Source organism: Colletotrichum abscissum (genome assembly GCF_030869225.1).
Source record: "Colletotrichum abscissum strain IMI 504890 chromosome Unknown Scaffold_2.1, whole genome shotgun sequence".
NCBI lineage: Eukaryota > Fungi > Ascomycota > Sordariomycetes > Glomerellales > Glomerellaceae > Colletotrichum > Colletotrichum abscissum.
In genome coordinates this window covers 1,012,557-1,028,511 of record NW_026850098.1, presented here as the reverse complement: position 1 = coordinate 1,028,511, position 15,955 = coordinate 1,012,557, and the positions used below count along the sequence as shown (strand labels likewise).

General features: G+C 52.4%; 5 protein-coding genes across 5 annotated transcripts; 3 read left to right on the top strand and 2 right to left on the bottom strand.

The window, feature by feature from the left end:
- Positions 1–511: 511 nt before the first annotated feature.
- On the top strand, positions 512–1,583 carry CABS01_01033 (extracellular proline-serine rich protein; the record flags this gene model as incomplete). The annotated part of the gene is made up of 2 exons (XM_060534413.1): positions 512–789; positions 1,109–1,583. 2 exons carry the CDS (start codon positions 512–514, stop codon positions 1,581–1,583), a joined length of 753 nt encoding a protein of 250 aa, XP_060401491.1.
- A 1,339-nt stretch (positions 1,584–2,922) lies between these two features.
- On the top strand, positions 2,923–4,311 carry CABS01_01032 (uncharacterized protein; the record flags this gene model as incomplete). Its single annotated transcript, XM_060534412.1, has 4 exons — positions 2,923–3,015; positions 3,123–3,957; positions 4,012–4,074; positions 4,133–4,311. 4 exons carry the CDS (start codon positions 2,923–2,925, stop codon positions 4,309–4,311), a joined length of 1,170 nt encoding a protein of 389 aa, XP_060401490.1.
- Positions 4,312–4,626: 315 nt separating this feature from the next.
- Positions 4,627–5,610, bottom strand: CABS01_01031 (uncharacterized protein; the record flags this gene model as incomplete). Its single annotated transcript, XM_060534411.1, has 1 exon — positions 4,627–5,610. The coding sequence occupies one exon, from the start codon at positions 5,608–5,610 to the stop codon at positions 4,627–4,629; it is 984 nt and encodes a 327-aa protein (XP_060401489.1).
- Positions 5,611–10,287: 4,677 nt separating this feature from the next.
- On the bottom strand, positions 10,288–11,889 carry CABS01_01030 (uncharacterized protein; the record flags this gene model as incomplete). The annotated part of the gene is made up of 8 exons (XM_060534410.1): positions 10,288–10,641; positions 10,766–10,895; positions 10,949–11,014; positions 11,081–11,135; positions 11,192–11,328; positions 11,396–11,567; positions 11,642–11,669; positions 11,740–11,889. 8 exons carry the CDS (start codon positions 11,887–11,889, stop codon positions 10,288–10,290), a joined length of 1,092 nt encoding a protein of 363 aa, XP_060401488.1.
- Positions 11,890–13,107: 1,218 nt separating this feature from the next.
- CABS01_01029 (phenylacetaldoxime dehydratase) lies at positions 13,108–14,217 on the top strand (the record flags this gene model as incomplete). Its single annotated transcript, XM_060534409.1, has 1 exon — positions 13,108–14,217. One exon carries the CDS (start codon positions 13,108–13,110, stop codon positions 14,215–14,217), a length of 1,110 nt encoding a protein of 369 aa, XP_060401487.1.
- Between the last annotated feature and the right edge of the window lie 1,738 nt (positions 14,218–15,955).

The window sequence follows — 15,955 nt, the reverse complement described above, 5'->3', positions numbered from 1 at the left end:
GCAAAGCCGGGCTAAACTGTGCCGCAAACTGCTTAAATGCTCTCGCTTAGGCTGACGCTACGTGAGGCCACTCTAACCGCTCCAAGAAGTACCATCCGTGCCACGGTCCTGTCTTGAGTGACATGCCCGCCATCGTGAACCGCCCAACTGGCACCGGACAGCCCCCTTGCGAGTAAGAATCTCTGACTCTCCATGTAGGCGGCTTGCCAACGCCGAGGCGCGCCGTGGACGATAATACGAACTTGCCTTTTGCCTTGGGCCCTGGGCTCCGCGTCGTTCGATGGAGATTTCACGGCCGAGAGGATCCGGGGTTGACTCCACCCCTTTTGCGGCGCGGACGCAGCTGATGCCTATGGGCAATTTCCCGAATCCTCGACCTCCCAAAGAGCACATAATGGCCGCGATGCCCCCCCTAAACTTCCACCGGACTCTCAGGTTTTCCCTCTTGCTCCCTCACCGATCCCAGTCACTCTTTTAATACTATCCGGATCCGAAAAAAACTCCACCAAAAATGCGTTACTTCTCCGTTGCCCTCGCCCTCGCGGCCCCTCTGGTTTCCGCCATCGAGTTCACCAGCCCCTCGGCCAACTCCACCGTCGCCAAGGGCAAGAGCTACGAGCTGTCGTGGAACACGGTCGACACGGACCCGTCGACCTTCAGCGTCTTCCTCGTCAACTTTGTCAACTGGCCTCCTTCCTACGTCCTCTTGGCCCAGGACCTCGAGACCGCCGCCGGCTCTGCCTCCATCGACGTTCCCTGCTCCACCCTCAACTCTGACGGTTACCAATTGTGAGACATTCTCTTTCTTTTGTTTGTCGTTCTGTCTCTGCCTCTTACGACCTTTTTTCCTTCTTCTCTTTTGTCGAGTTGTCTTGACTCTTGACCCTTTGCGGTCTCGAATTCCCATTTCTACCCCTGAACTGTGCCCCGATTAGCCTGTTCTGGGCAGGGGTAAGAATCTGACGAGTCATGCACTGCAACGGTCATTTCAAAGAAAAAGCGGAGTGAACCACTCCAAAACAGAAAGAAAGAGAACAGGGGGTCAAATAAGATTGAAGTGCAGGGTGAGGGGGGAGTTATGTGGCTGACCCGAAATCCAAACAAACAGCAACGCCATCAACGGCACCAACGTCTACGTGATCTACGCGCAGACGCCCAAGTTCTCCGTCACCGGATCCGACTGCACCGATCCCACCACGCTGCCCCCGGCTTCGCCCTCCGCCTGCGCGCCGCCGAGCACCGTCACTGTCACGGTGAGCAAGACCCTTTCCAAGAACTCCACCGCGACGGCGACGGGCGGTTTCTCGGCGGCCCAGAGCAGCTTCATCACGACCACCGCCGCCGTCCCGGCCACCACTCCCGATGCCCCCGTCTTCCATGGCACTTGTCCTGACACCATTGGCTGGGCCTCAGACTACCATCACCCCGTAACTCTCACCAAGCCCCCTCACCACCCCGAGGCCACCGGCGCTCCCTACCCGACCGGCTCCTTCAGCGCCAAGCACGACGAGGAGGTGACTACCATTTACCGTACCACCTACCTGCCTTTAGAGCTGGCCCCGACTGGTGCTTGCAAGTGTTAGTGTGACCTAACATGACAATTTACACTGACAAGACTCTCCACGACTAATTAACAAACGGCCTTGACGTGAATTTCGGGGTCGAAACCGGGAAACGGACAACCGGGAGGAAAATCGGGGGTTGTTGCAGCTTGCGTCGTCTCCTTTGAGGCAAAAAACTTTCTTGGACGTTGGTGGTTTGGTGTAATACTTTCTGGGCAACAGAGAAAAAAAAATGGAACAGAGGTTACGAAGTGAAGGTCGATATTCGACATCACTTCAGTACCCTCCTCCCCTTGAAGCCCTCAACTCATCCCACATCAAGTTTATCGCGTCTTCCTTTTCTCTTTGTGTGTATGCGCTTTACTTATTAATGTCTAAATGTCTCATGACAACCATAAAAAAAAGATACCATCAAAAAATCAAGAACATTTTGGTCTCGCTAAACGTAATTTCAGGCCTCATGACTGCACGCCCGGAAACTTGCGAGAGTTGCAAAACACAGAAACAACAAGCAACCCCGGCGACGCCAATAATAGCCCGCGCTGCCGCAGCTCCGTGACGCCAAGCCGTGCCGAGATGGTGGAGACGGTACCACTTGCGGCGCCGTCCGATGTCACTCAAAACCGATCCCACCTCATGTGCGCCAGCCATGCCGTGCCGGCCTGGCTCAGTGTTTGGCGACGATTCTAGCCACATCCTCCAACTTGACGTGCGTTTTAATAGCATCTCTCCCCTGGATCTTGCCTACTTTTCTGTCTTCCCACCGCGGTTGCAGGGTTTCCTCCATACCCGGCAAGTTGGATCGGCGTACAACACGCCTAAAGTTGAAGGTTTTGGAAAAAGATCCCCCTCTCGTAGGGCCCGAGCACCCAAGGCGAGTCCCTGTTGCACTAGTAAATAGAGCTTCATGCGGCTCAAGGCAAATCTCGATACCACGTTCTACGGGCCGGGTTCACGTCCACGTCACCCTGCCAAACACGGGGACGGTAGAACTGGCTAGCCTAGTCCAAAGTAAGCATGTTCTTGTATTGCGGACATTGGGGAAACGCACTTCTGACGACATCCGATTCCATATGTCGTTCCCTTATTATCGTTCCTCTTTTGGGTGATGTGTGGGACTGTAAGTGACCGGTTCCCTCTTTTCCTCTTTTCCCCAGACTGTTCATCACTTCATCTCGTCTGTCACTTGGTTCTTGATTGTTGTCGTTCTTGTCTTTTCCCGTCTGAATAGAATTGAAGCTTGATGCTTCGTGGTTTACTCTTTTAATTCATTTCATCACATTCCTTGCTGCTGCGCAGCCCGAACTTCACACTTATCAAACTTCTCTTTCTTGTCTTTCCTTGATTAGTCTTATAAAAGATGCGTTTCTCGTCCATGGTGGCCATCGCCCTCTTGGCGCTTGGCGAGACTGGGCTCTGTGATCGCCAAGAAGGGCAGTCAAAGTTGTTCTCCGTAAGCCATCCTGTCCAAGCACTTCAGTACAACCAAGAGATCAGATCATGTCTTGGTAACCATTCCAATTCTTCCATTACGGTCTCTGACACGGCTCATTCCCATAGGGTAGCGTCGCCGGCCGCGCCGCGGTCCTCGTAAGGCAAGAAGTCGAGAAGCCCACAGTCGAAAAGAGACAAATCAGCTTCGAAAACGGCGGCATCAGCATTGGCGGCGCCGGAGGTCTTCAACTAGGTGGCAAAGGCAAAGGCAACAGCAACGGCCAGGCCACGGCGGGTCAGCCCGGCACCAATGTCGCCGGTAACAGGACCGCCAACAACAACGCCGGCCTGACCATTGGCGGCATCAACCTCGGCGGCGGCAACGTCGGGACCACTGGAGGCAAGGGCAACAACGGAGGAACCGGCAACAGCGCGTTGGACGCTTTCCTGAACGCGGCGAACGGCAAGAAGAAGAACAACGGCACTGCTAATGCTGGCGAGGGGGCCGCTGCGCCGGGTAAAGCTGCTGGTGGCGAGGGACAAAAGGCTGGTGCTGGTGCTGGGGCTGCTGCCGGTGGTGGAAAGCAAAAGGGCGAGGGCGGTCCGGGAGCCAACCCGGGTGAAGCTGCCAAGGCTGAGCAGGGACTCGGAGCGAACCCTGGTGAGGCTGCAAAGGCCAATGAAGCCGCGAAGGAAGCTCAACGGAAGGGTGCCGGCGCCGGGCTCGGGGAGGCTAAGCCGGCTGGCGAGGCTCCGCCTGCGAATGCTGCCGAGGGAGCCAAACCTGCTGGAGGAGCCGCACCTGCTGAGGGGGCGAAGCCTGCGGAGGGAGCAAAGCCCGCCGAAGGAGCAAAGCCTGCCGAAGGAGCTGCTGAGGGACAGCCGAAGGCAGTGAAGGAATCTGAGCAGTTCAAGGACAATGCCGGCATCACCCTCGGTACTGATGGCCAAGCTCAGAACAGTAAGCTCTCGACACGGCACCACATCTTTCTTGATGGCTAACAGTAGACACCAGTCGGAGGCAATCTCGGTATCACAAAGGGTAGCGACGGCAGCACATCCGTCGGCGGCAAGTCTGGTAAGACGTCTCGGTTTCACCTTTTATTTTTGACCTTTACTGACGATAGTCATATCAGGTATCAACATCAGCCCTGGCGGTGCTCAAAGACAAGGCAAGGGAAAGGGTAACGGCCAGCAGCAAGCGACGCCGCCGCCTGCCGAGGGACAGCCGGCTGCCCAGCCTCCAGCTGCTGCTCCGGAAGCTCAGCCGGCGACGCCTGCAGCTCCGCCCGCTGCTCCCGCTGCTGAAGCGTGAGGGGGTTCTCTGCAGTTATATAGCACTCTGTCACGGGGCAAGAAATAAAAATGAGTAGCTTACTTCAAAGGGCGGACAGTGTGATGCTTGAATTGTTGAGGATTATCTAAACAGATAGGGAGAGCAGCGAGGGCTATCTCCATGTCCACCATCGCATTGCAACAACATCCCGTGCCTCCTATCGCAGCTCTTTGAATACAAGGGGATGAAATCCTTTTGCCTACTAGCTAAAGTACCTGTGTACGCTAACCCGCCTGAATCGCAACCAAATTTGAGTACCCCATCTGTGACGTCGGAGTTACTCCTGCGGCGACTTCAAGTAGAAGCCGCAGAAGCTTGAGACTCGCCGATCTTACGGCATTCGCAGTCAGCAGGACAATTGGGCGAACTCAAGGTGCGCAAGCGAACATCTTTCTCGGTGAGAAGTATCTCAAAGACCGCCTTCCGAATCTCGCAGTCCCAAGCGTACACCTTAGTGCCCTTCTTCTCGAAGATGTTGCAGAGATTACTGTCGTTCTTCTTGTGCATGATCATCCAGTCAGCCAAGTCTCCGTAGTCGGTACGGCGAAGAGGGACGATGCCGGCGTGCTTGACGGGACGGGGACGGGGCGGGCCAAATATGGGGATCATCGCAAAGGCCAAGTAAAGCTCCTTAAGGTTGGGGAGCACCATGGCAGCGTGAACGTGCTTGTCTAGGCCCTGGGGGAGCATGATTTTGAACTTCTGGATGCATTCCATGAACTGAAGTCCCGCGGGAGTAGGCAGGTGGAGCGCCATGCCGAGGAAGTCGGCGTAACGCTCGAGGACCGCGGCATGTCCGCCCAGGAAGACAAAGGCCACGACGAAGTCATCGATGGAGGGAAGGACCCAAGCCGTCATTTGAAAGCCGACAGCCATTCCGGCCGGGCTCATTCTGGCTCTGGGAAGGCGGCGGTACGTCTGATGGACGAGGGCGCGGGACTTTTGGTTCAGCTGGGAGGCCATTCGGATGCGAGAGAATCGTCGCTTCATGGCTTTGACGTGGTCCGAATCGCTCATGTTCATATCGGTAAGGACGAGCTTCGAGGCAGTGTCTTGCTTGTATGCGATGCCCCAGTTTAAGCACACCTCCTTGGAGGCGGCATCGTTGATGAGGGCGTCGATAATGAGCAGGACAATGTCCATGGGTAGAGAAGCCGGTCCGGTCTTGCCAGGAGGAGTAGGCTGGAGACCCTTTGACAGGGAGATGGTCTTGGGGGACTGGGTCTTAGGAGCCCGCGTGCCTTGACGGCCCTTCTTGTGCTTGTTGTTGTGAGGCATGATTACGGGTATGAGAGGGACGGTTTGTCGAGGAAGATCCGCTGCTTAGTTGACAAAATCTGGCAAGATATCAATTAGCTAGAGCAGAGACGAGGAAATAGAATGGTCGTCTCACCGGTTTCTTGCTGGATCTACCTTTTTCATAGGAGCAAACGGGCGATAGGCCTGTGGGTGGATGGGAGGAAGGGCCTCGATCTTTCCTCCTAGAAAAAGTGAGCAACGTAGAGAAGAAGAAGTTCGTTTGTATAAGTAGCGGAAATTGTGAGATGAAGAAAGATTGAGATTCTCCATATACCGTGGTGAGTGAGAGATCAAGTGAGACAGTCTATAGGTAGGCCGCAGGTGAAGCTGCAGAGTGATTCACCGCCCTGCCACCCGACAAAAGAGGTCCGTTTGAACAAATCACCTCCGGATATCTGCTTCAGAACAGAAGCGCTCCTACCTATCCATCAAAGGTGTGCCTTCCAGTCGTTTCTTTTTGCTCCTGAGTGTCTAGGTTGTTCCTGCCTGTTTTCGCTGAGACCATTGGTGCCTTCCATTTTCTAACCGCGTTGGTCGTGCCTTCCCACCCGACAAGTTGACGCCTTCCTGAGAATTTGCTATCTGATCCAACCGTCATGTGACCGAGGTACTTAGGTAGGGGAACTGGGGAGGAAGGTGCTGTTCATACCTCTCCCACCTTGCCTTAGGTTAGTACCTACCTAGCTTGGGCTTACTTTAGACCACGGTAGTGCCGCCGCCTTGGGCTCTTGAAAACATCTCGCCCACCTACATCAACTGATAAATATCCTCCTGCTATTCTCTCCCCTCTAAAGTTCGTCCTCAATCAAATCGCCTCGAGACCTTGGATTCATATTTGGTCGCCGGTTCCCTGACCAGATCGAGGGCAGTCGCCGAAACATCTGGCGATTTGGCCGTCTCTCAAGCACCGTGAGAACAACTGGCCATACCGAGAGCTATATCGTCGTCCCTATCTAGTCCGAAAGTGATTTCTGATGAATCAGTACTCTCAGCGTGGAGGATGTCATAATCCATAATGTTGAGGGCAAGCTCGTAAGGCAGATTTGCAGCTCATCGAATATATGAAAAGTAGCTGCTGCCTCTGGTTCGATCTCTGCAGTGCTAAGCGCATATACATTCTCATCGTTGGCCCTCATTTCGATGATGCCTGGTCACTGGCACGGTGGCTGGTAATGGCCGTTGTCTTCTGGCGTTGAAAAACTTGTCCTAGCATTGATGGTGGAAGTTAGGATTACACGAGAAGATAGACAAGGCGTCTCGTTCCACTTGATAGATGCTCATGACTGGTTCCCTTCTATCTGTCACAGACCTTAATCCACACAGCGTCAATCGGAAGATAAGGTCCATGGTCCTCGGCAAACTCTACTTCATGTATCGACTGGCGCCAGATGGGTTAAAGATCCCAAACTTCGTCTTCATCAACCCGAAGAAAGATGTATTCCAAATCTGCAGGGACTGTGCGTGGGATGCTTGAGAGCATCCCAGCGTAGAGCTCAAGCCACTTCTCGAGCGCATGTGCAAAGTTTATGTTGGCGATTATAACTTCTTTACGCCAACCAACTCCGCGAAGATTGAGATCTAAAAACATCTCCCCGGCATTCGTCTGATCAACATAGACATTGGAACGAAGGAATATCTGGAAAGAGGATCAAAGGCTGAGCTGGCCGAACTGGAAATAGAAGCTGGTGTTGGAGCATCCCTGAAGATTTGTTCCCGGATCTTACAGAATGGGCAGAAAACCACAGGTCGACAGTTCTCAGCGTATGGAAGCCATTCAAAGAAAGAGGGATCGATCTTCTGGCTTGGAAAGTCATCTGGTGGCCGGCCATGGACGACCGTCTGTTGTGCAAAGAGGTTTGGCTTCATGCCTCTTCAGATGACATTCACGTGAAGTTCTGCTTCGGCTTGTACCATTATTGCAATCCCTGGGATTGAGTCTGCTCGGAAGCCACTCTAACTACTTTGATATGTTACCGGACCGAGGTCTTTTACCGGTTTTTGATCAACATTCATCCTGCGAGACTTGTCCTTTAAAGAACAATCATGTCGGGGTAGAATTCAAGTCGTCATCCTCAAGTTCATACAACTAAGAATGCCTAATGGAAGGATCTTCTCGCCGTTTGGTGTTCTCTTTCGGTTGGCGTTTCTCACTGACTCGATGAACCTGCCTTACTGCTTCTTCAGGGCTATGGTGCCTGCGTGCGACGTTACAGTCCTTCCCTTTCACGGTTCACGCTGTGTCTTGTGTAGTAGCCCAGGCGGCGAAAGATGTCTAGAAGGTATTGCATTGAGATGCTAATATCAATCTATTGTTGCGAGTTGGAGTGGTGGAGTCAACTTTGCCGAAGGGACTTATGTGTATGTGGTCATTGTACCTAAGCTATGAGTGAGCGGCATAAAGTTATATATTTACTAAATCACGACACGTGTACATATGTCAACCTTCGGTGAAGATTGGACTTTGATGACCTACACTAGTTGGATAAGGTAGGCTTGCTGGCGGCCACTATTGCTCGAATATGCAGACCAGCCCTTCACACGGCGGAAAAATAAATTGCTACATCTGCGCTCGATATCTATACTGGGTAGAGGTATAGTCGTGGGATTGATAGGCCTCCCTAACTGTCGTTACGGTAGTAGGGCGGCGCTTCGGCCGACTAACCAGGCATGTTGGAAGACAAAAATCGGAAAGAACTCATGCAAGTAAAAACACTCTCGATCGATGATACATAAGCTACCTGTTGGTCAAATAAGGTGCCTTGACGAAACCTGAATTCGTCGAGAATCGCTCCAATTAAAATGTTATATGAAGCTACCACGGACGAAGTATCGTGGCAGTCGCTGGTGTGGCAGTTGGTATAACGATAGCCTGCAGGCGGTAGCCTCTTAGGAGCTGCAACCTCTCGACATCCCCTGCGGCTCGGTCTAGAAAGAACTATATTCTTCGGTCGTGAGTCAACGGCAGTCTCTGTGTAGATCCGGCCACCTGCTTCTTGCTATCTGATATTGAATCTCGCTGTTTTGGTACTTTGTGGTGCGGTTTGGACTCGGCTCGCGGTCTCTGAAGCGCCAGTTTCCAGGCCTTATGTTTTGCTCTGAACAGTTATTGTTCATTCACATGTCAGCGGGGCAAGGCCTTTCAGGCGGCACGAAGCTCAATGACCTGGCTTTGAATCGCATAATGTGTATGTGGAAGGAAGAAGCGAATGAGTCCCTTTGAAGTGGAAGTAGGGGATGGAAGGGCCGCTGCCCGACCATCAGCGCCCTTTCGATTGCCTTTATCCTAACTGTTGCCACGTTGGGCGTGCGTCATGTGTTAATCATTAATCAAGGCTGAAAACCGAGGTGTTGCTGTTTCTGAGACTCTGGGCGAACTGTACCGAATGTCGAAGGGAAAGGTCATTAAGCTCGGCTAATGAATCTGTTCAAGACATCTTTGCAATCATAGCATATGTGGTTGCTTATTGATAGAGGGTGATTTGGGGTCTTCCAGGATCTGGTGAGTGGAGCTCCGGGCTTGGTTCAATGTTGTTATGCCAAGTTGCGCCAATCTGCCGAAGGGCCGGATAATGCTGTTCCGGGATCATGGCGAGAGCACCCCAGCACCAAAGGGTCCAGATTCTGAGTTTTGCGTCCGGACACAATGGTCAGGAATAGTCTTCATTTCATGTCTTGTGCAACGCGAATCGAATCAAGCAAAGAACGGGAAAATGAACAGCCCGACTTGACATTGGAAAATGGAAGGTTTTCTGACCACAGCAATAAAGAAAGAGGGTTTCGTTCTCCAAGACGGCTTTTTAACCAACCTCCATGTCTAGTGCCCCTGAATGAGAAGGGTACATGCTCGTCATCTCAGGCGCTATACGATTCACGAAGCCTGGCGGACGGAGACAAGACCTGGCAGGACTCCAGCAGGTTGCAGCAACTATCACAGCCTTAGTAAATATCATATATGATACATCAAGTGGCCGGGATTCTTACTCATGAACAGCACATCATGAATTCGAAGACCAAGGTTTGGAAGAGATCGCGATGTTATCCTGCAGGATACAAGGACGAGGTGTTGTTGTGCTCCGTCCAATCAGGTGTGTTGCGGACCTGCGGAGTGGATCCCTCCGCAGTCCCGCTTTCTTCAACCTCCTGTCCATCTACCGAGTACCAAGAAATCCGAGAACCTTCATCGGTTCAGCTCCATGGGTGTTGTAACTGTTGTTTGCCTATCTGGGCGGACCTGAGTACCCCGCAAGCCGGTATTGACCTATAGCGCGGAAGACATCCGTTGAACGTGGTTCCATCACTTGGCCGCGCACCAGAAGCGAGTGGCACTAAGCCGGATCCTGGGATGTCTCGACTCGTGGGATTCTGGAGTGTTCCGGTCGCACAGCTAGAACAAAAGCGTTGGCGCCAGAGTATTGGTCTAAACCAAGACGCGATAACAATCGCTCTAAAGAACAGGGCCAGAAAACGCATATGTGATCACAGACTCGCACTAACACCAAAAACATTCATGGCCATGACGTGTCAAGGTTCCTCTTCATATTACGAACCAAAGTTCCAACGCCTTTGAGGCGGGCTTGTACACTAATTACAAGCTAATCGTTTACTGTACATTATCTAACATGGATATCGTGGTGTTTTCTCTCGCCGAACCAAGCCCTACGCCATCCTCGAGATCTCAAACGTAGTCTTGACATGGATGTTGCCCGTATTACTGCGAATCTCCTCGTCCGAACGCTTAGCCGAAACCGATACGTCGTGTAGGCTCTTCATGATGCGCTCCTCGCTGTCGTTATCAATCTCGGTCCACCCCATATTCGCCGAGCGACCATCCTTGGTCAGTTTATCGAGACGATGACTGCTGCTCTTCGCGCCAATCGTGACAATGTGGTTAGCCGACTCCTGGCCGCCCGTCTTGGAGCGGTTCTTTGACGTGCGGGATCGCACGGCCGAAGCGTTTTTGGCGATCCAGGGACCCAGGACCGGGGCGTTGACGGCTAGGATTGCGACGAACTGTCGAGGTGGGAAAAAGCCGGGGTCAGTGGGGGTGAACGAACGGAATCAGAGTTTGCCGGATCAGAAAGGGAGAGGGGGGGGGGGGGGCACGGTAAATTGGATTGAGGAACGTGGGCCTTACTGTTTCTCTGATGGACCAAATGGTGCCTAGGTTGATCGACTTTGCATCCTGCAGGCAGAGGATGCACCTGAGAAGCGTGGCAATGATGATGAAGACGCCTGTGCAGAGCCACAAAGAACAAATAATTTTCCTGACCATCATTAGTAACTAAAATAAACTAAGTTTGCCATGGAGTTGACTTACTTGGCCGTTGGCATCTGAACAGACCATAGCAATGGTATTGGGATGTAAAGAATCATCATGTCGGTTCTATCTCCGTGTCAGAACATTTTCCACAGGTCATAGGGCTGTGAGGTGTCCTTCGGAAGGACATACGTGACGTTGGTAATTGCCAGTGCAATGTAGTTAGGAATGTTCAGCGCACAGGCATCTGTATCCGCAAGTCAACTTGAGGTCCATCAAAATCGAGCGAGGAGAGAAACGAACCGCCAGGGTATGGATAAATCTGCCAGTTCCTGTGTACTGGCATGCACTTTGTCATGATGACAAGGACTGTGGCGACGTAGCATAGAACACACGCTCCGGCAGTTATCTTCACCATCTTTTGCTGCTGCAAGTTAAGTCTATTTCCCATCAACCAAAACGTCAGCTAACCTTCCACAGGGAGGATGACTAGTTGGTGGGTCGTACGTGAGCCTCATGTAGAGAAAAAGCATGCACGCTTTCAAGCACCAGATCAGGGTAACGTAGAGAACCCATCCTGCCAGAAGGCATTTGCTACCAATGACGATTGACTGTTTTTGTTGGTCCGAAAGCGTCAGGGCAATCGCATCGCTCATTCCGGTGATGCTACCATATCGACCTGAAGCGGAGAGAAAGAAAGTTAGATTTTGATCCGATCTCGCGAAGTAAGGGGGCTGTCAACGGAATCCTCACCGATCATCTCAAGCATCAACAACTCGCCCTAGAAACCCAAGGGTCAGCTCCAAACTCTATCTTTAAAGCGGTCGTGCGCTGGGTGAGGACACCCTTACCGTCCAGAACAACACCGCGATGGCCGCGAAATAATCATCTCCTTCCCAATTGGTCCCAACGAGTCTCGTCCGATAGACTATGCGTATCAGGAGCACGAGCAAGCCGATGGCATACTCGGTCCAAGCCTCGACTTGGAACGGCGTCGCCATGGTGTGAGCTGGCGCTGGTGGTGGGGGAGTGCCCGGGTGGGAAGATGCGGGCTATGCAGTTGCGGTGGTCTCTCGTCCGCAAGTTTCGCCCCTCACCTCTGCAATGTGATGTGGCCTCCCTTTTCAACCCAGGAAGCAAAAGGCTTCTGCTGGGGCCAGGCATGAATTATACAAAATTCCCGCTGTCCAAATCCAGTCATGCCCTAGGCGCGTGTTTGCCAGTTCTGGGATCTTGGAAGCAAAAAACACTATAGAACCAGGGGGTCAAACTAGGACCTTATGGTGCCATGTTGACACTTTGAGTTGCATTCCGACATCTTGCCGTGGGAAAAAGGGGCCTTTCGAACAGAATCCCCATCCGTACCTGAATCGTGAAAGTCGTCTTTGAGGGACTAGTGTCGGGGCTCGCAATATAGATCTGCGCCTGTCTTTGCAATTCTGAGGCTGCAGCAGGCTGGGAAGCCTGGGGAGGCCGTCCTTCTGCCCACCGCGGGTGGAGTTTGCGCGCTTGGTGGAACGTTGGTCAGGATGTCAATAGTTTGCGACCCCTGCGAGAGGGACCTTTCCGAGTGCTGCCCAAGACGTGACGCGCAGTCATATCTATCATGCGTTTGCCGTCCCGCTGGAGAATGTCTCTTTGTTATTTCCTGGTGCGGAGACGTCTCGGTGCGCCATCTACTTAGCGTAAAGTCAGTGCCCGGGGAAGTCAACCGTCTCTTTCTTAGCTCACTACCGCCCTCGTGGGCGCGAGACATTGAACTGTTAGCCATATGAGATAAAGTCGTTCGGAATTGGGTTGACAGCACATAAGGCAGAAATGGCTTTCAATCGTCAAGATAACAAGTCGGATCTTCCGACATGCTGGTTCGTCCCATGATGCAACGACGGTTCGAAGCTACGCCAAGTTGGTATTTGGAGTCGCAACTAAGGTTGTAGGGACAGACCCCATCAATCCCAAGGACTTGATCGTTTGGGAAACGACACGACCTTTGCCGATTGCTTCTCGTCAAGCATCCCTGTACTTGCATCTCAGCATGGCATTTCGACTTGACCCTAGACCATCTTCCAAAGATGCGGCCTTGTTCCTCCGCTTCTTGGTATCAGTCAGGTTCCTAGCCCCTTGGTGTGGCTTAAAAGCATAGTCCCCCGACTCTCTCTCCTCGGCCGGCTACTCTCTATCCCCCCTTGTCACCAATCCCATCAACCGTATTACGCAAGATGCTTGTCTCCGCAATCCCAGAGCACCTCCAGCAGTGCCCCCGAAAGATCGCTGCCAAGACACCACCTGGCTTTCAACCTCCTTTCCCAGCTTATAGCGCCAGCTTCCCCAAGGACACGAAAGATCTCGTCTTCGCTGTTATCGGTGCCCAGTACACCTCTCAATCCAACGCTGATGGCGCCGCCGTCGCCCAGTTGACCAAGTTCACCACCTCCAAAGCTGTCGACGCCGTGGCCCGCCCGCAGTTCGCCGAGTGGGCGTCCGTCACCGACAACAAGGGCTACTACAACGTTGCTCACCTCGCATACTGGCCGAGCAAGACAGCCTACGAGAAATGGGCCGTCGACTCAGGGTTCCAACAATGGTGGGAGGAGCTCGAGGCTGGGTCACACAGCAACGGATGGTTCCTCGAAATCTTCTTCCCAACAATCGACCGGTTCGAGACGGTGTTTTCCAATAATGAAGTGCCTGAGGGTGCAGCACACATGAGAGAATGTGTTAGGGGCCCGATCCAGGAGCATGTTTACTGGGGTAGCATGCGTGACCGCATGGCTGCTGCTCAGGACGATGAGCTGGCTGGAGAGAAAGTTGAACGACCAGCGACGACTAACCACACCAACGGGACGAACGGTACTAACGGACACACAACATCGTCATCTCGCAGAGTCAAGGTCGGTGGTAAGCGCAATTTGGCCATCATTCGCTCCGGCCAAGACTGGTCCGACACTCTGCCCGAGGAGCGTGAGCTCTATCTCAATACTATGCATCCTGTCCTAATCAAGGGCATGAACTTCCTGCGCGACCAAGGAGAGGAAGTTGGATGTCACAGCTGCCGGTTCATGGATCTAATCGACCCCGTGACGGGCAAGGCCGATAAGGATCGCACCTTTGGACTGGCCTTCTTCGATGAGCTGGGCTCTCTCGAGGGATGGGCTAAGCAACACTCGACACATTTGGAAATCTTTGGAGGGTTCCTGCAGTATGCAAAGAAGCTGGAGAACAACGTGTCGCTCCGTCTGTTCCACGAGGTTCTGGTACTGAAACCTGAGCAGCAACTGTTTGAATACGTTGGCTGCCACCCAGGTACTGGTTTGCTGGCTATAGTTTAGTCGCATAAAGAGTCGAGATACCAAGCGTTGATTGAAGATACAAATGCCATTATTCCAGTCTCAGCGGGTGCTACGGGTGACGTAGCGGCCATAGAAATGCGTGCTGCCATAATGATGCATCTGATGCCTGAGACTCACACTATGCCTCTAGGAGCTTTCCTGAATCAAGTTAGGTTGACGTAGCTCTCTCGGGTCAGTGTCCCCCCTTATCGTGCGGACGTCACAGCTCCGCAAGCTCACAGATACTGTGGTTCCTGAATTGTCGGTATACCTACATCACATGAGTGATCTGTTATCAAAGATCCCCTGATATTTTCTAGCCGCAAAGACATTTCGTCCTGGGTTTGAGCGCGAGTTTATGTTGCGGTGCCCATCACCAGCGCACCGCCGAAACCCGAATCCGACAATCCGGAGATAAGTGGATCTCTATCCCGACGAGTGGGTCCCGGCCCGGCTGGCCAGCGCAGGGTCATTAGCTGAGCTAAGGGCTCAAGCATAGCGGGCGTCCGGCTTCTCGTCTCTTACGAAACATGCAGATATATCTTGTGCCGCCAATTTCATGCTCCAGTTATGTTGGGTCGCAAATGTTTCTTCGTCAGACAACTTCAGACCAATCTTGCAAGAAGGCGCGTTCCGTTGATAACAGCTCTCACACACCCGAAGAGACTTGCACTACTATGTATGACAGAAGAGAGTAGATTCCTTTTTCCAAGTAACATTCAAGTTCCGAGGCTTCTGGGCTGATACTCGGCCGAATGCCTCCTTTCCCTCATACTCTAGTATCCTCAAATCCGGTTTATTCCTGAAGAAAGCAGTAGCGCCTCACGGAATGCGGTCATTTTTGAAACAAAATCTCCCTCTTGGGCCCTTTGAAGATGGATATCACGCCAAACCCTTCTTTCCTCGTTCACAAGGGAAATCCTTTGATAGATGCTTCCTCGCCCTCAGCCCAAGGGGCCGAGACCTTTCGGCAGGCAGGGCTGGAAACTGACTGCATCCAGGTCGTCAGCGAGCTGAAAGAACGTCGAAAGTTGTTGACTGGACCCATTGCAAACTCATTTGCTTCTGCAAAAGTCCGATAAAACCTTGGACAAGCTCACAGTCAACTCACTCCTAGCTGCTAAGGTCAAGATAAGGGCTCAGAGTGCTTGCCTATCCGCATGTTCAACAGCTGAAGTAAAGGCGTTTAGTTTGAAGGACGAGGGTCTGCATACCACGAGTGCCTTCCAAGTTGCTGGGTTCGGTCATGTGATGGGTTCATTGTGGCCAGTCAGTGATGAGATTTCTGTTGAAGTTGTGAGGCTGTTCTAGGTGTTCTTGAGTAGACCCAGAACTATGCCTGTATCACCTGATAGGCTTGTTGCCGAGGCACTGAGGAGCGCGCCGTACTTGAGATTCGTACCCGGTGCCGACAATACCGATATTTGGGGCTCATACGTACACTATGATGCATAACGGGCCGTGTTCATTGTATATCCATACAGAAATCGAAATCAGCCTTTGCCCTCAAAACACATTGTGGCAACATTTCTTTTCTTTTACGATCTGGTTTAGCCATTGATTTGAGGCATCATAGTATGATCCATCCAGTCAAATCTTGTTCGAGTTCCAGAAGTTATGTCTCCGAGATACATCCAAAACTTTGTACATTGCCTACTGATAAGAGACGTGTCTTAATTTCCCAGTTGATACTCAGATTTTGTCACCCCTGAGAACTTAAGAACTTTCTCTCAGGCTC